This window comes from Aquarana catesbeiana, linkage group LG06 (genome assembly GCF_042186555.1).
Source record: "Aquarana catesbeiana isolate 2022-GZ linkage group LG06, ASM4218655v1, whole genome shotgun sequence".
Classification (NCBI taxonomy): Eukaryota; Metazoa; Chordata; class Amphibia; order Anura; family Ranidae; genus Aquarana; species Aquarana catesbeiana.
The window spans coordinates 255766473-255784017 of record NC_133329.1 but is presented as its reverse complement, the minus strand read 5'-3'; the positions used below and the strand labels follow the sequence as shown (position 1 = coordinate 255784017).

Sequence of the window (17545 nt, the reverse complement as noted above, 5' to 3'; positions counted from 1 at the left end):
TAACACAAAAACATTTATTTCACTCATGGTTAGTGTTTGGCCGAAGCCATTTATTATCAATCAACTGTGTTTACTCTTTTTAAATCATAATGATAACAAAAACTACCCAAATGACCCTGATCAAAAGTTTACATACTCTTGTGATTTTGGCCTGTTAACACGCACACAAGTTTACACAAAGGGGTTTGAATGGCTATTGAAGGTAATCATCCTCACCTGTGATCTGTTTGCTTGTAATTAGTGTGTGTGTATTAGACATGTGCATTCATTTTCGTCCGAATGCATTTTCGTCCGAATTTCAGGTATTTTCGTTATCGTTTTAACAAACGATAACGAAAGTGCAGAATACGAAAACCGAAAGATCCAACATAAACAAATGCTTTATTTTCGTTTTCGTTCCGACAACAGTTCGATATAGATAGGAGATTTGACATGACGCTGATAACAATCTGTGTCGAACCTTTGGTCGAATGTGCCTAACCTTAACTCTATTAGTCCAAGATTATTCTACATAGAGAGAAAAGATTTGACATAGAGAGAAAAGATCGCTGCTGGAATTGGGTGGGGGAAGTAAAATAAAAATAATGATGATGATAAATGTTATTGGCCGCTTGTAACCAAAGAGGAGGGGCAGTAAAATAGCTAGAACTAAGTACACACGTACAGACAACTTTCACTAACGATTTGCTAGCAGAGAGAGACACACACTGAATCATTTCAGAAGACAGTCAATCTTAGCTGGTCCATTTGTCAGAGAACCTGACTTATTTAGCAATTAAGCATAAGCACAGCAGCAGAACAATACTGAAGCAAGTTACAGTTCAACTTAACTTTTTCATAATAATCTGCTGCTATTGTGTTAGTGTTGTGAACCTGATAGTGATACTAGTGTTGCTAGTGTTGTGATAGCCTCAGAGGCTGCCCGTGTTGTTGGGGGGGATTTATTATTATAGATTCTATATTATAATGCCATATCAACATCTGACACAAGGTCAGATGCCGCGCCCGCCATTGCACTTGGAGATTGAGAAACTAATGTGAAAGTTGGCTGACTGTTGGGGTAGAGTAGACCATTCAACATGAATGACGAAGATTCGACAAAGCAACGAAAAACATACAAATGTCGAATCTTTGGCTTATGGTGTCTGTCAAAAGTTCTAAGAAGATTCGACGGAGCAGCTAAACTGTACGACGCTGCAATTGTACATTTCCGGTCAAATGCATCCGCCCATAGGCTATAGAAAAATTCTAATGCTGGTTGACTAGTAAAATAATTAATAAATATAATTATTACTAGTCATACAACATTAGAATTCTACTACAGCTAGCTTGTAGGTGGAAAATTTGACCGGAAATGTACACATACAGTTTAGCTGCTCCGTCAAATCTTCTTTGAACATTTGACAGACACCATAGGCCTTCAATGAAAGATTCAACCTTAAGTAATTTGGATTTTCGGAGGAATGCAAATTTTTATTGAAAAATTAAATAAATAAAAACGAATTTCAGGAGTAACTAAATACATTTATTTTTCGGACTAAAATGAAATTCCGAAACAAAATATTTCAGTGTGCACATGTCTAGTGTATATAAAAGGTCAATGAGTTTCTGGACTCCTGACAGACCCTTGCATCTTTCATCCAGTGCTGCACTGACATTTCTGGATTTCTGGATTCTGAATCATGGGGAGAGCAAAAGAATTGTCAAAGGATCTGCGAGAAAAGGTAGTTGAACTAAATAAAACAGGAAAGGGATCTAAAAAGATATTCAAGGAATTAAGAAAGCCAATCAGCAGTGTTCAAACTCTAATCAAGAAGTGGAAAATGAGGGGTTCTATTGATACCAAACCACGGTCAGGTAGACCAACTAAAATTTCAGCCACAACTACCAGCAAAATTGTTCGGGATGCAAAGAAAAACATAACTTCAGATGAAATACAGGACTCTCTGAAAACACGTGGTGTGATTTTTCAAGATGCACAATAAGGAGGCACTTGAAGAGAGATGGGCTGCATGGTCAAGTCGCCAGAAGAAAGCCATTACTATGCAAATGCCACAAAGTATCCCGCTTAAAATACGCCCAACAGCACAGAGACAAGCCTCAAACCTTCTGGCACAAAGTCATTGAGTGATGAGACCAAAATTGAGCTTTTTGGCCATAACCATAAACGCTACATTTGGATAGGAGTCAACAAGGCCTATGATGAAAGGGACACCATTCCTACTGTGAAACACGGAGGTGGATCACTGATGTTTTGGGGATGTGTGAGCTACAAAGGCACAGGAAATTTGGTCAAAATTGATGGCAAGATGAATGCACTGCTAGTACTAGATACTGGAGGAACATTTGCATTCATCAGCCAGGAAGCTGTGCATGGGACGTACTTGGACATTCCAACATGACAATGATCCAAAACACAAAGCCTAGTCGACCTGTCATTGGCTACAGCAGACTAAAGTGAAGGTTCTGGAGTGGCCATCTCAGTCTACTGACCTCAATATCATTTAGCCACTCTGGGGAGATCTCAAACGTGCAGTTCATTCAAGACAGAACAAGAATTTACAGGAACTGGAGGCTTTTTGCCAAGAGGAATGGGCAGCTTTACCATTTTAGAAAATAAAGAGCCTCATTCACAAATACCACAAAAGACTTTAAGCTGTCATTGATGTTAAAGGGGGCAATACACGGTATTAATAACTGGGGTATGCAAACTTTTGATCAGGGTCATTTGGCTAGTTTCTGTTCTCATTATGATTTAAAAGAGTAAACACAGTTGACTGATAATAAATGGCTTCAGCCAAACACTAAGCATGAGTGAAAGAAAAGTTTTTGTGTTATCATTTATATTCTCTGAAAAATGGCCAAGAAATCATAAATTCTGCCAGGGTATGTAAACTCATGAGCACAACTGTACATACTCAGTTCTATTTCTGGCAATTAAAATTACAAATCTAGAATCTATAATAAAATTTGAAAAAAAGGTGTCAGCTGTCCAGCTATACGATGTGCAATAAATAAATGTAGTTAATAGCATAAAGATTGATAGAATTATTTAAAGTAGATCTAAAACTGAAACATTTTTTACATTTTGAATATTGTAGGGGACAAAAACAATTGTTTTTCTTTTCCTATGTGTTGTATCAGTGAATTTTACCTGCCCTCAAACAATATCATAAACCAGATAGGAAATGAGATGAAATCTCTCCAAAGTGAGGGAAATCCTCTTGTGGACAGTTGTAAACAAGAGTAAGTGTCCCCTTCAGAATAGTTCCCTATTGTTCCTGTTCTGGTAACAATTGAGAATTGAGGAGTATCCCCCACTTTCAGTCCTGCTGACGAAGATCACTAGGACAAATAGAAAGGGTACAGCAATGGTGACTCAGCCAGCAATATAAGCCTGGTAGTAGTTCTACCCCTTCTCTATGCTAAAAAAATGATACACAGGGTTAAAAAACATGTTATAAATAACTTGTGTGCCTCCTATGAGTCACCATTGGATTAACACAAACTAATATAAAATCCAAATTCTTTGATTTTGGCACTGGTTTAGGATGATAGTTTTGGTAGAAGAAACTCTCATATTCTCACGCTAAAACTTCCAGCTCCAGCCTGACTAAATCAAATAGAGATTCACTGAAGTTACTAGACTGTGGAATACTAGAGGATCCTCACAAGTCATTTCACATGTTCCCATTGATTAATTCTTTGTCCATTCAATAAGAGCTTTTGCAGTTTCAAGGAAAAGGTAACCATAATATAAACTATTGGATGAAATAATTATGAAATGCATATACAGTATGCATCAAGCATCTGCAAAATTCAGTTATCCCATGAAAGACAATGGGAGACTTGGCTGGGGAATGGGGATGAACTGTGCTGAAATGTGTGAATTTATGCAAGGCTTAACACATGGTCCAGATTTAAACAATGGGTGTTTGTAGGCACACAACTTTTGTCACCCTAGCCTCTCTGCTAGTATTTGCTCTTTAACCAAGAACATTTACTTGTGTTTCTGGTTATAAACTGGCTTAGAATATTGTCATATAGTTTAAATAACCTTATATGATAAGATGAGATGATGGAAAAAATGCATGGTCAACAATTCTGCAGGCAGAAGCCCCTTCTTTGCCACTGTTGCCTATAGGCGAAGGCCTATTGTGCCAAACTGTGAACCTGGCATTGGCTGTATAGTGGCATTCAGCATGCAAGGATATAATTTTTCATCCTTAACTTTCTAGCAGTATTATTGAGGTAGATTTTTATACTCTGTTAAGTTTAATTAACTTGCTATTATATCTACACATAACCAATGTTTTAATTCAGCAAGATCCTGAACAATAAACCTTTCTGATTCATATATTATGTAATTTCAATGAATTACTAATGAGCTGCACATTGATAAAAGCTGCAGGATAAGGACACCATATTGTCCAAATGCTGAAGATATTTTAAGATTTTGTCTGTGTCACGTATATAATCAAACTCAGCTGTACCTTAAAAATATGCATGTCTTAGCCCTGCATGATGGGTGTGACATACCACAGTATAGTATACAATAGTTACTTTTTTTGTTTGTTTAGCCTGGCAGTGTGTCTCCAAAATCTCCATCCATGGATATCTTTGACATGGTTCCATTTGCATCAGTGTCCCCAGAGTCAACCACCCCTACAAGAAATGGTACTCAGCTTCCACCTTTACCAAGCAGATCAACAGAGATCAGTAAGTTCCTCTGAACCAACCAATTTAAATACTAGTGTGCTTGGGATGACCTGAAAATCACAGCATGAAATCATTTAGTATCATGATTGACACATGATAAGTGAATAAGTGAATTGATTCCACTTTTTTGCACACCATATTTGCATGAAAAGTTGTCCGGTCTCTGGAGAATGATGTAATCAATCTTAAATGCCTACATTACTAAATTACATAACACTCCGCAAATTATACAGATCTGTGAATCGCCAATTCTTCTGATTCAATCATCACTCATCATAATGAGTATGTTCCATCATTTTTTTTTTTATTTCATGCTGATATCAAGTCATTCTCTTGCATTCTTGTGCTTTAGTTTAGCTTATCACAAGTATTTTTGGAATCAGACACAATTGAATGCATGCTAAATATCAATAAACTATTCATGCTAGGTTATATTGTATCTGTTACACTTTTCTAAGAGGTTTCTTACAAATTCAATATATGGTAACGTATTGAATCCACTTTGGAATCCGCAGTTGTAGTTTGTCTCTCTTCCTTGTGAATAAAAAGTTGATGCACATGTGCCAAAATTACTGTCGAAGACATTTAAAAAATAAGTTCTCCTTATCTGGAAGTCTATTCTGTCACCACCATCTTGTGGCAAGGTTGAATCATGTCAGCATTCCACTCCGGTCTTCAGACTGTATAGCTCTTTCTAAACACATCAGTTTGCTATTTTTTTTTTTAATTTTAAGTTATTACTACCTGTGTTGTGCTCTTTTTCTTCTGTTATAAATGTATTCCTTCAATAGTACATCCAGTCCCCATTTTCAATATTATTCATTCATTCATTTGTTCTTCCATAGGTGAAGTTCAGATTGATGTTGACGCACTAAAATAGTATTTTGAAAACATTTTTAATATGTCCAGTAACATGGTTCATATTAATATTAACTTACTAAAACTGTATTTTGAAGACTTTTTTTTTATCGGATCAGTAAGATGATCCATTTTTTTTCAAGTGTGTAGGTATGATCTTTATTGCATAGTCACATTGATCTAGCTTTGGTACCTATAAAGTCCCATTTGATAGTATTGGGTTGTTTCAAATTATTAGAGGGATAATGGCATCTATACTTAATCACTGAAATATTGGGTCCATATATTTTTAATGTTTACAGTAAATATGCATGTTTCACACCTTCCACTGTGGAAGGCGACAATCACTGTAGTGGCTGTCATGTTCCCAGAATGGATGAGGTAAAGAGGTCGGGTAGCAATGTCACGACTTTCACCTCATCCAACCAGAGAATGTCTTATATTCATTGAAACAATACAAGGCATTCTGTGAATTATGGCAGTGCTGAGCACGTGATCCCCTTTGGTCACTATGCAGAAGGGAAGCTGTTCGGCACAGGACCGGAAGATTGTTGCGACCACTATAGTAGCAGCAACTTATACCGTGATTGCCACCTTAGGTATGGAATATGCATGCTTATGCCGCGTACACACGATCGGACATTCCGACAACAAAATCCATGGATTTTTTCCAACGGATGTTGGCTCAAACTTGTCTTGCATATACATGGTCTTACAAATCTTGTCGGTAATTCCGAACGTCAAGAACATGGTGACGTACAACACGTACGTTGAGCTGAGAAAAATGAAGTTCAATAGCCAGTACAGCTCTTCTACTTGATTCCGGGCATGTGTGGAACTTTGTGCGTCGGAATTGTGTACACACGATCGGAATTTTCGACAACGGATTTTGTTTTTGGAAAATTTGAGATCCAGATGTAAAATATTGTGTGACAGAAATTCTGATGGAAAATGTCCGATGGAGCCTACACACAGTCGGAATTTCCGACAACAAGCTCCCACCGAACATTTTCCGTCGGAAAATCCGACCGTGTGTACGAGGCATAACAGTGGGTATAGAAAAGAATCACCCCCCCCCCTTTGAAATAATCACATTTTGTTGCTTTGCAGGCTAAATAAAAACAGATGCAGTTTTTGTTTTACCTAGCTGTATTTACTCAGTGCACCCTATAACATTCAAGTGAAAGATATAACACCAACATGTCAGAAAAAAATACCCACTGTACATTGGTCCAAGCTGGACCAATGTAATTCTGTGAAGATCATACCTTGATTTCAGCTGTAATTTAAAGCGGTAGTAAACCCATCCAGGTAAATTTCCAGCATATTACTCATTCTAAAGGAGTCATCTAGCTGCTGTGTGTAGATGGCTTCTTAACTTCTTCATTTCAGTGCAATTTTTCATTTACTGAGCAATGACGTCATTGGCACATGCGCAACTAATTACATTTTTCCGGCAAGCTCTTCATGCATTTACATGCCGGGGCTAAGTCATTTCCTTTGCCTGGCATCAGCCCTAACATCTCACGAGACTAGCTTCCCATTCACAAGCAGAGTGTTAACCCCCAATGAAAAAAACTGACAGCTCAGGAGGAGCCACTGTACCAACTATCCAGCGTTAGTACACTGATCTCCCCTGCTGTGCTATTGTGTTCTCACAGGGGGGCGGCTTTCTCGCCAGACCTTTTTCACATCTTTTACACATGTTTAAAAAATGACTACTCCCTGCCCCTTATAAATAATATAAAAAAGGTAAAAAGCAGTGCTCTTCTGTTTTGTTTTCTGCATGTCAAGTCCTTTTTTAGTAAAAAAAAAAAACATCTATATCGAATTAAAATTCTGGGTCCAAAGGCTTTTTAGCATGTTTCAAATAAATCACTTAAATCTACATTCTGTGATCATTTTGTCCACCCTCCCACCACTTTCTAACTCCATGCCAGGAATTTTTGTTTCCTTGCCTTGTGAAGCCAACTATTTTCACTTAAGTTGACCACGGGGTCTCTCGCTGCCACCATTTCTGGATATGGGCGACAGCTAATCCAGCACTGTGATGGCGCCCCTGACTGCTGATCCCTTCAACTCCCCTCCACTGTCATAAGTCCACTTCTGGATCCTAAAATGACCCCACCCCTGCACATCCAAAAAGTGGTATCCGTGTCATGCAGGCAGTGATGTGGACACCCAAAGGATCTATGCAGGAAATAAACAGACTAGGAGAAGACCTGGGGATGGAACATTACGTGATCACAGGTTTAAGTAAGTAAAAAGGGATATTTAAACTACATGGTATGTATAGTAGGAAGGCTAGAGAAGAGGGAGATTAAATGCTCCAGCAGGAACTTGTGAACTTTTTTCTATGGAGGAGCAAATATGTTTGGTTTGCTATATGTTTCCTTGAACCCATTGTGAAGTCCAAAAATTGCAAACCTAAGTTTAAACTCACTGGCCACCTTATCCAGCAAGACCTGTGGGACTACTTCACTCCTTCCTCATCCCACAAGTCTCTCATGCTCCTCCTGCTGACATGGCTGCAGCTAAGATGGCTGATAAGAAGGCTTTCCCATCCGGGATCATTGGCTCCACTGCTTCCCCAGCGATTCCCCAGCCTGGCCGACTCAGTTCTCCCCAAAGCACACAGAGGAAACACAGCAAACCAGGACAGGCTTTGTTGCAGTGGCACCTGATCTACTCCCCCTGCTTCAAAATCTCCACTAAAGCGGATCTCAGCATGTGAGCAGCAGAAATGAAAGAAGCACAGAAGTCAGAGGTGGATACCTTGAAGCAACATGTATCCTGGACCTCTGCCAAGGTGGGAGATTCAGATACCTGCAACCAACATCTACTCTCTCATGTGGAAGCCCTAGAACATGCCCGGGCTATGCAGCAACGCATCCTCATCTCATTACACTGAGAACAGAGGATGCCAAGAACTGTTCCCGTTAGAACAACATCCTCCTGTGAGGGATTTCAGAGGCTACTTCCAGTGTTGCTCTGAAAGCTTCTGTCATTGCAATCCTCAATAAAGTACTTGGGAAACCGCCAGCTAACCCCATTGAACTGGACAGGTTTTACAGGGTAGTGGGACACCAGAGTGGCTCCCAATCTTGCCCCTAAGACATCTTATGCAGGGTACACTTCTTCTGCATCAAAGAAGATATTATGCAATGTGCCTGGAGTCGGCCCTGTGGAGTTTGACGGGGCACACATCATCCTCCTGCCCGATAGCTCTAGAGCCATCTTTACCATGTGCAGGACAGTGAAACTTTTGCTCTATGTCACCCATGCCCATGGGGCACTCTACAAATGAAGTCACCCCTTCCACATCTTGATTGTAAGCATGGGTCTGCCTTTCAGTTACACAACCTAGACCAGCTTCCTGACCTCTTCCAATTCCTGGGAGCAGAACCCATTGAGGTAGATAACTGGATCAAGTTCCCTGAGGAGCCTGGGAAAAGCCTGCTCCTGTCAGCTCTTCCCCAGCGGCATTGGAGGTCCAGATCTAGGCCATCCTGGGAACTACCTCACTCTCCATTGCCAACAAAGAATGGACTCTGACACAATCATCATCTGCACTGGCCTGATTGCCTCTCCTTGTTTGCCTGCTTATGGTAACTGTAACGGTAACTGTAATAATATTTTTAGCCTCTAGATGGCGCTAAATTAACTCCTATTTCTGGCTTCCCATGTTATAGTATTTTTGTGAGTGGGTGGCGTGCTAGCAATATGGCGGCGCCCATTCTTGCTCTCCATCTTGTCTCTATAGCGGCCAGTACTAAAGATGGCGCCGCGGCTCTATTTATACCTTGAGCGTGGTGATCACGTCACTTGGCCCAACCTCCAGACGATGTCCTGTAGTGACGAAACGCGTAGGGCATGGCCTGTGACTCTTACGTCACTATGCTGATCTCCTGTGTCGAGACCGATGGGAAGTTTATACTTTGCGGGAAGTCTGTGAGACGCCATGATACGCCTGTTTTTGCTGTCTATCTTTGCCTTTGTGACCGGATCCGTCTGTAAGTGTATTTCTTCTTTCAATAAACCTTTAAGTGGAACGATTACACTATGGGAGTCTTTTCTATTTATATCTCCTGAGCAAATGCAGATCCAGCCTTATTGCAAGATGCCGGTATAGGTTGTTGGGAGACCTTAATATTCCCTAATGCTTGCTGTGACCACCTGTGTGGTCAGTGTAGTCGGTAAGGAGCCTCATTACTCACTTGGGTGTTCTTAACTCTTGGAAGTCTGGATTCTTTTCACTACATTTTTGGGGATCAGTTCCTGGATTATTTTATGGACTTTTATATATGTGTTCTTTTGCACTGTGTGTGATGGGACTCTTTCATATATTGTGATCATTGTATATTTCAACAGTTTTTTTCACTTTAGTTTATACCTTAATATATTCTTTTTCATTCTTTGATGAATAATTAATTATCGATAGCACATTTCATGATACACTGTGGTGTGTATTCGTGTATATACATATATATATATATATATATATATATATACATATATATACATGTATTTCCTTTTTTAGATGTTTTTGATTTTTTCACTTATTACTCACTCTTATCGCTGCATCGTTTTTATTTTGTTTAACTGTAACCATTGGACTTATGAGACAGGTGACCTCAGGTCTGAAACTCTTGTCCTTTCGCTGTCAGGTTACATCTTCCTAATTCCCCTCTTTCTTCCTTTTTTTTTTACCGCTATGTCATCCATAAGGTACTTCTGCTCACCCCAGCAATAGATGTATTTTTTGTTCTCATGTGCTCCACGCCAGCTTATTTTTTTGCTGATGTTAAAGCTATTGTGATCTCTGTTGAATTTTATGTACTTTGCTCAGCTGATTTTGTGCATTCCTTCTCAACCTCAAAATTTTCCTGTTACTGAGGGATCCTGGAGGAGGGCACCTTTATCTTTTCTCCACACTTTGCTGGTTCAACGCCTGAACCTTGCTAAAGATGAGTTCTCCAGCCTCTCTTTTTTTTCTGAACCACTTGGAGCTCAAATTGTGGCATTTAGTATAGCTCATTCATGAGTTGTTTTCTTTTCTTTTTGGGTACCCTCCATCCAGGACCCCCTCCTTTTACTAAAGTCAGGCTTTAATGCCCTGGTGAGTAGCTCATTCCGCTAGTGTTTGTTTTATGCTTCTGGGGGGCTGGTTCCTCTACTCTGTGACTATTAGTGGCTCAGTGACCACCCTCCATCCAGTTACCCTCCCCAGTTCCCGGATCAAACTCATCCTATGGCTCTATTAATAGCTGCTTTAACATCCCTATGTCTGCCCTACATTTTCTTAGTTGCATCACCCTTGTCTCCCCCACAAACATTGGTTTACTCCATGTGGGGAATCAAAAAGCAAACACAATCTGTGATTGGGTAAACAAGATTAGAAGTGAAGAACAAGAACTCTGCTTCACTCTGCAAGACAAAAAGCAAACCAGCTTTGACATTTATTTTATATTAGGTAAGTTTCCCACTCTCTATCCACTAACATGCTCCTTATTCTCTTCCTTCTCACATTGGTGTCTTCTATCCTCAAATTTTCTTTACTCTACCCCTCCTCTCTTCCCTGCAGCATGCACATATCACCCTCACTCTTACCCTCTCCCTACTATGGCACCCATCATCCCCTGCATTTGCTGCACCCACATGCTGACATAAACACCAGGGCCACTAGACACGTGCGCTCATGCACATCCCACTCCCACCTTACCTTCCTCACCCTCCTCCTTCTCCTAGTCTCAGGTGACATTTCTCCTAATCCTGGTCCGCCATTTTCCAAATGCAAGCCACATATCCAATACCCCTCCCCCTCTGGCAACCACCGCAATCCACTCAGTTTAATTTCTATCCCCCTGCTTCCTCAAAGCACCCCATCAATCTCATGTGCCCTTTGGAACGCCCGCTCCATCTGTAACAAGCTAACATCTGTACATGACCTCTTCATCTCTCATGGCTTGAACATACTCGCCATAACAGAAACCTGGCTTCAAAATTTTGACTCAGCTTCTCCTGCTGCCCTCTCCCATGGAGTTCTCCATTGGACTCACTCCCCCAGACCCAACAGACAGAAAGGAGGTGGAGTTGGCTTCCTTCTATCCCCACAAAGCATCTTCCAAGTCCTTCCCGTCCCTCCCTCTCTATCCCTCTCTTCTTTCGAGATGCACTGTATTCGTCTGTTTTCTCCCATTTCTCTGAGGATTGCAGCAATTTATAGGCCTCCAGGACCGGTATTGCTCTTTCTTGATGACTTTGCTGCCTGGCTACCCTACTTTCTCTCCTCTGAAATACCCACCATTATTCTTGGTGACTTTAACATTCCTGTCAATGTTAACAGCCCAACTACAGCTAAACTTCTCGACTTAACCTCATCTTTTGACCTAACCCAATGGACACATACTTCCACTCACTCCAATGGTAATACCCTTGACCTTGTATTCTCCCATCTCTGCAACCGTGGCAACCTCACCAACACCCCCTTTCCTTTCTCTGATCACAACCTTATTACTTTCACAGTATCCTTGCCTCCAACCACCCATCCCTCCAAGCAGCAAACAATTACTCATAGAAACCTTCACCACTTTAACCCTTCTCTTCTCTATTCTGCTACTGACCACCTATATGACATAATCTCTCCCCTGTCCTGTCCTGACTTGGCCACCTCTGTCTACAACAGTTCACTCTCATCATCACTAGATGCACTTGCTCCTCTAACCACACGCAGAATCAGGCCCCGACCGGTACAACCCTGGCAAACTGACAACACTAGAAATCTCAAGAGACATTGCCGTGCTCTTGAATGACTGTGGCGTAAAACCAAATGCCTGCAAGACTTCACCCTATATAAATCTACCCTTCTAAAATACAATTCATGCTTCCATGCTGCCAAACAAGCCTACTTTGTCTCTCTTATTAATTCCTTGTCATCCAGTCCCCGTCGGCTCTTCTCAACCTTTAACTCTCTGCTTCGTCCACCACCCCCTCTACCCACTAACTCACTCACTGCCCAAGAAATTGACAATCACTTCAAAGACAAGATCGATGCAATTCATGAGGACATCTCCACTGTGCGTACATATCCCCACCCAACATACCTTGCCTAGCAGCACATTCAACACTCTCCTCTTTTGAATTGGCTACTACTGAAGAGGTTACAAAAATTTTCTCGGATGCCCACCTAACCAATTGTCCCTTGGATCCTGTTCCCTCACAAGTACTACGGTCACCCTCTTCTTCTAACCTATGCACCCTCACCCACATCTTCAGTCTCTCCCTCTCTAGTGGCATCTTCCCCTCCCCTCTAAAACATGCGCAGACCCATTCTTAAAAAGCCCTCACTGGACCCTACCAACCTGAACAACTTAAGACCCATCTCATTGCTCCCATTTACCTCTAAACTTCTGGAACGCTTAGTCTACAACCGTCTTAGCTCCTACCTCAATGAAAATATCCTTCTTGACCCCTTACAGTCTGGCTTTTGCTCGCAGCACTCCACGGAAACTGCCTTACTAAAACTCACTAACGATTTACTAACTGCTAAAACCAACAGCCAGTACTCCATACTCCTACTACTTGACCTCTCTGCGGCCTTTGATGCTGTTGACCACCCGCTCCTTCTTAATAAACTACATTCCCTTGGCCTCCGAGATTCTGCTCTATCCTGGTTCTCTGCCTATTTATCACAGCGCTCCTTCAGTGTCACCTACAACTCTGTCTCCTCCTCTCCATTGCCCCTTTCTGTGGGGGTCCCCCAAGGCTCGGTTCTTGGACCCCTTCTCTTCTCTATCTATATTATACAGGATTTATATAGTGCCAACAGTTTACGCATCGCTTTACAATATAAAAGGGAGACAATACAGTTATAATTCAATAAAATACAAGAGGATTAAGAGGGCCCTGCTCAGAAGAGCTTACAATCTAATAGGATGGGGCAGGTGGTACAAAAGGTTGTAAACTGTGGGGAATGAGCTGGTGGAAGTGGTAGGAGATTAGTTGGAGACGTGATAGGCTTTCCTGAAGAGATGAGTTTTCAGGGATCGCCTGAAGGTAGCAAGAGTAGGGGATAGCCGGATAGATGGAGGTAGCGAGTTCCAGAGGATGGGAGAGCCTCTGGAGAAATCCTGGAGACGAGCATGGGAGGAGGAGATGAGAGAGCTTGAAAGCAGGAGGTCTTGAGAAGAGCGGAGAGGTCGATTTGGGTGATATTTGGAGACAAGATTAGTGATGTAGCTCGGGGCAGAGTTGTGAATGACTTTGTATGTTGTAGTTAGTATTTTGAATTTAATTCGCTGGGTGATTGGGAGCCAGTGTAGGGATTGGAGTAGAGGGTTGGCAGACACTGAGCGGTTGGTAAGGTGGATAAGTCTGTCAGCAGCATTCATGATAGACTGAAGAGGGGATAGCCTATGGAGGGGTAAGCCAATGAGAAGGGAGTTGCAATGATCAAGGCGAGAGATAACAAGGGAGTGAATGAGGTGCTTGGTGGTTTCATTTGTTAAAAAGGGGCGAATTTTAGATCACTTAATAACTGCCCACGGCTTCCAATACCACTTATACGCTGATGACACCCAAATCTATCTGTCTACTCCTCTCCTCACTCCTTCGGTCTCCTCATTACTAACTTACTACCTGATGTATCAGCATGGATGTCACACCACTTCCTTAAACTAGATCTCTCTAAAACGGAGCTATTAATATTCCCCCCCGCCCATGCCCCCCTCCATGACTTTTCCATCAAAATCAACAGTGCAAACATCAGTCCCTCCCCTCACGTCAGGGTATTAGGTGTAATCCTAGACTCTGACTTGTCATTTCAGCCTCAAATCCAATCGTTGTCAAAAGTTTGTAGAATTCACCTCCATAACATCTCTAAAATTCGCCCCTTTTTAACAAATGAAACCACCAAGCTCCTCATTCACTCCCTTGTTATCTCTCTCCTTGACTATTGCAACTCCCTTCTCATTGGCTTACCTCTCCATAAGCTATCCCCTCTTCAGTCTATCATGAATGCTGCTGCCGGACTTATCCACCCTACCAACCACTCAGTGTCTGCCAACCCTCTACTCCAATCCCTACACTGGCTCCCAATCACCCAGCGAATTAAATTCAAAATACTAACCACAACATGCAAAGCCATTCACAACTCTGCCCCGAGCTACATTACTATCTTGTCTCCAAATATCACCCAAATCGACCTCTCCGCTCTTCTCAAGACCTCCTGCTTTCAAGCTCTCTCATCTCCTCCTCCCATGCTCATCTCCAGGATTTCTCCAGAGCCTCTCCCATCCTCTGGAACTCGCTACCTCCATCTATCTGGCTATCCCCTACACTTGCTACCTTTAGGCGATCCCTGAAAACTCATCTCTTCAGGAAAGCCTATCACGTCTCCAACTAATCTCCTACCACTTCCACCAGCTCATTCCCCACAGTTACAATCTTTTGTACCACCTGCCCCACCCTATTAGATTGTAAGCTCTTCTGAGCAGGGCTCTCTTAATCCTCTTGTATTTTCTTGTGTTATAACTGTATTGTCTCCCTTTTATATTGTAAAGCGCTGCGTAAACTGTTGGCGCTATATAAATCCTGTATAATAATAATAAAGAACAAAGCTGCCACCACTTAATTTGTGATACCAAATATTACAAAAAATTAAAAACATAAGGTAGCGCTAAATTTAATTCAGTATATAAACTACAAAGAGCAAATTTTTAATTCATAATATCAAATTGGAATTATCATGGAAAACATACAATAAATCTAAAAAAAAATCATATCTAGAAAATGCAATGTGCTATTTGTAAATTCGCCCACAATGAACCACCAAGTGAATTGAAACAAATGATTCCAAAAAAAGGTCCAATTCCTAGTGTTATCCCTCTTAGGTGTAATATCAGTATACCAACTTGGATGTGAATTCCATGCATACCTTCCAATGTGTATATCAGTGCCACCACCCACATGCAATGCAGCCAAAAAGGCATCTTACCAAATATTTAAATTATAAATGGTTAGGAGCCACTATCGCTGTCACAGCCAAAGCCGTTAGCAATACCATCAGAGAGGTGAAAGGTGCAATGCATAGTGAAGTACATAATACTGTGCCTTTATTTTTGAAAAATTATTATTTTGCACTTTAGTGCTAGTAAAGCATGCAAATCCTCTCACGCTGGCACTTGTGCGTGATGACACCACGTCGTTGCCACGCCTTCCTCCCTGGCTTTGAAGTTCATGCCTTCGGGAAAGGCCCCAGGCACCTACTGCTTTATGCCTCTCTACTATAAATCTTTTTCACAAATTCTGGCCCCAGAATTCATGAAGGCATTCAGTTCCAAACTCCAGGCCATCCCTTGCTGAAAGACACTTTCTGCGCCCACATTACAGTGATCCCCAAAGCCGATAAGGATCTCTGGCTCTGCACCAGACTCGTTGCTAAATGCTGATCTGATACCCAAGAAGGTCAAAGACCCCTTATACCCTGAGTCCTATAGGCCAATTTCTCTATTACTTACAGATGTTAAAATATTGGCCAAAGTACTTGCTAATAGATTAAATCAGGTTATTACACATATTATCCACCCTGATCAGGCTTATACCTAACATGTCAAGGGCGATAAATATCAGGCGGGCCTATTTGAATATGCAGGTTCCGGTTCCAGACCACTCGGATCATGCCTTTCTGGCATTAGATGCCATTAAGGCCTTTGATAAGATTGAGTGGCCATATCTGTGGCCTGTTCTTGAAAAATTTGGTCTTGGCTCTACCTTCTGTAAATGGGTCCGCCTGCTATACAATGATCCCCGTGCTTCAGTCAGGGTTAGCTTCAGTCTTCATCCTTTAGACTCAGTCTTTTGCACTAGGCAGGGGTCTATTTTGTCTCCCCTGCTTCTTGCAATAGCTATAGAACCCCTGGCGTGTCACCTGCGGACCGCCGCAGAGGTCACTGGTATGGTAAGAGGGGGCATGGAGGAGAAGATTGCGCTATATGCAGATGATGTTCTTTTATTCTTAACCAATATTCATTCATCTCTGTCAGCAGTAATGAAATATGTTGATGAATTTGGCAGGTTCTCAGGACTGGGCATAAATTGGGACAAATCTATGCTCTTGCCACTGGACCCTTTGCCGTATTCGTTACATCTACATTGTCCCATCTTAAGGTAGTGTCATCTATAAAATATCTGGGTATAATAATATCTGCTCTTTTTCAGACATATATTTCAGACAATATGACTCCATTACTTACTAGATTCCAAACTCAAAGTAAAACCTGGTGTAAGCTACCCCTCTCCATACTAGGTCGTATTAACCTACTTGATTTGGTTGCCTCAGCTATTGTATTTTTTGTGTAATTTTCCTCTTTGGATACCCCTCCGGATGTTTGCTAAGATTGACAGTATATTTAGACAACTATTTTGGCTAACAAAAGCCCCTCGTATAAATTTGGAAGTATTGCAGCACCCTAAGGATGCTGGGGGATTAGCAGTACCCAACCAAAGTATATATTTTCTAGCGGCCCAACTACAGCATTTTGCAGGATGAGATTCTGAAACACCATCCTGTGCTACTTTTTATTTTCCCATAGGTTTGTACGCTGGCCACCATTGTACGTACTGTAGGGGACAATGGGGGGGGGGGGACCTCTATCACTATGCCAACCATGGTGTTAATGTACAAAGTGTTGGATGTAGCTAAAAAAAATATAGGGATCTCCTACCCTTTTAGATATACTCCTATTTGGGGAACTGATAGGCTCCCTCAGGTATCTACTCTCCAGGGCTTTCAGAGATTGGAGAAAGCAGGGGTAATTACCCTAGCCCAATTATATGAGAATGGCCATCTCAAAAATTACAAACAGTTGAGGACAAATGCTGATCTAAAAATATTTGCCAAAATTCTAGTTCTACACCTTCTCCCCTTTCTCACATGAGTCATTTACCATGACCAGACTCAGTTTGTTCC

At 41.5% G+C, this 17545-nt stretch overlaps 1 protein-coding gene across 4 annotated transcripts in view; it reads left to right on the top strand.

Annotated features, from left to right (window-relative positions):
- Positions 1 to 17545, top strand: part of GULP1 (GULP PTB domain containing engulfment adaptor 1) — a 1281953-nt gene that overhangs the window by 1173514 nt on the left and 90894 nt on the right. For all 4 annotated transcript variants that reach the window (XM_073633218.1, XM_073633220.1, XM_073633217.1 and 1 more), the window contains one exon: positions 4581 to 4719. In XM_073633218.1, coding sequence (XP_073489319.1) covers positions 4581 to 4719 — 139 coding nt within the window. The remainder of the gene's footprint in view (positions 1 to 4580; positions 4720 to 17545) is intronic.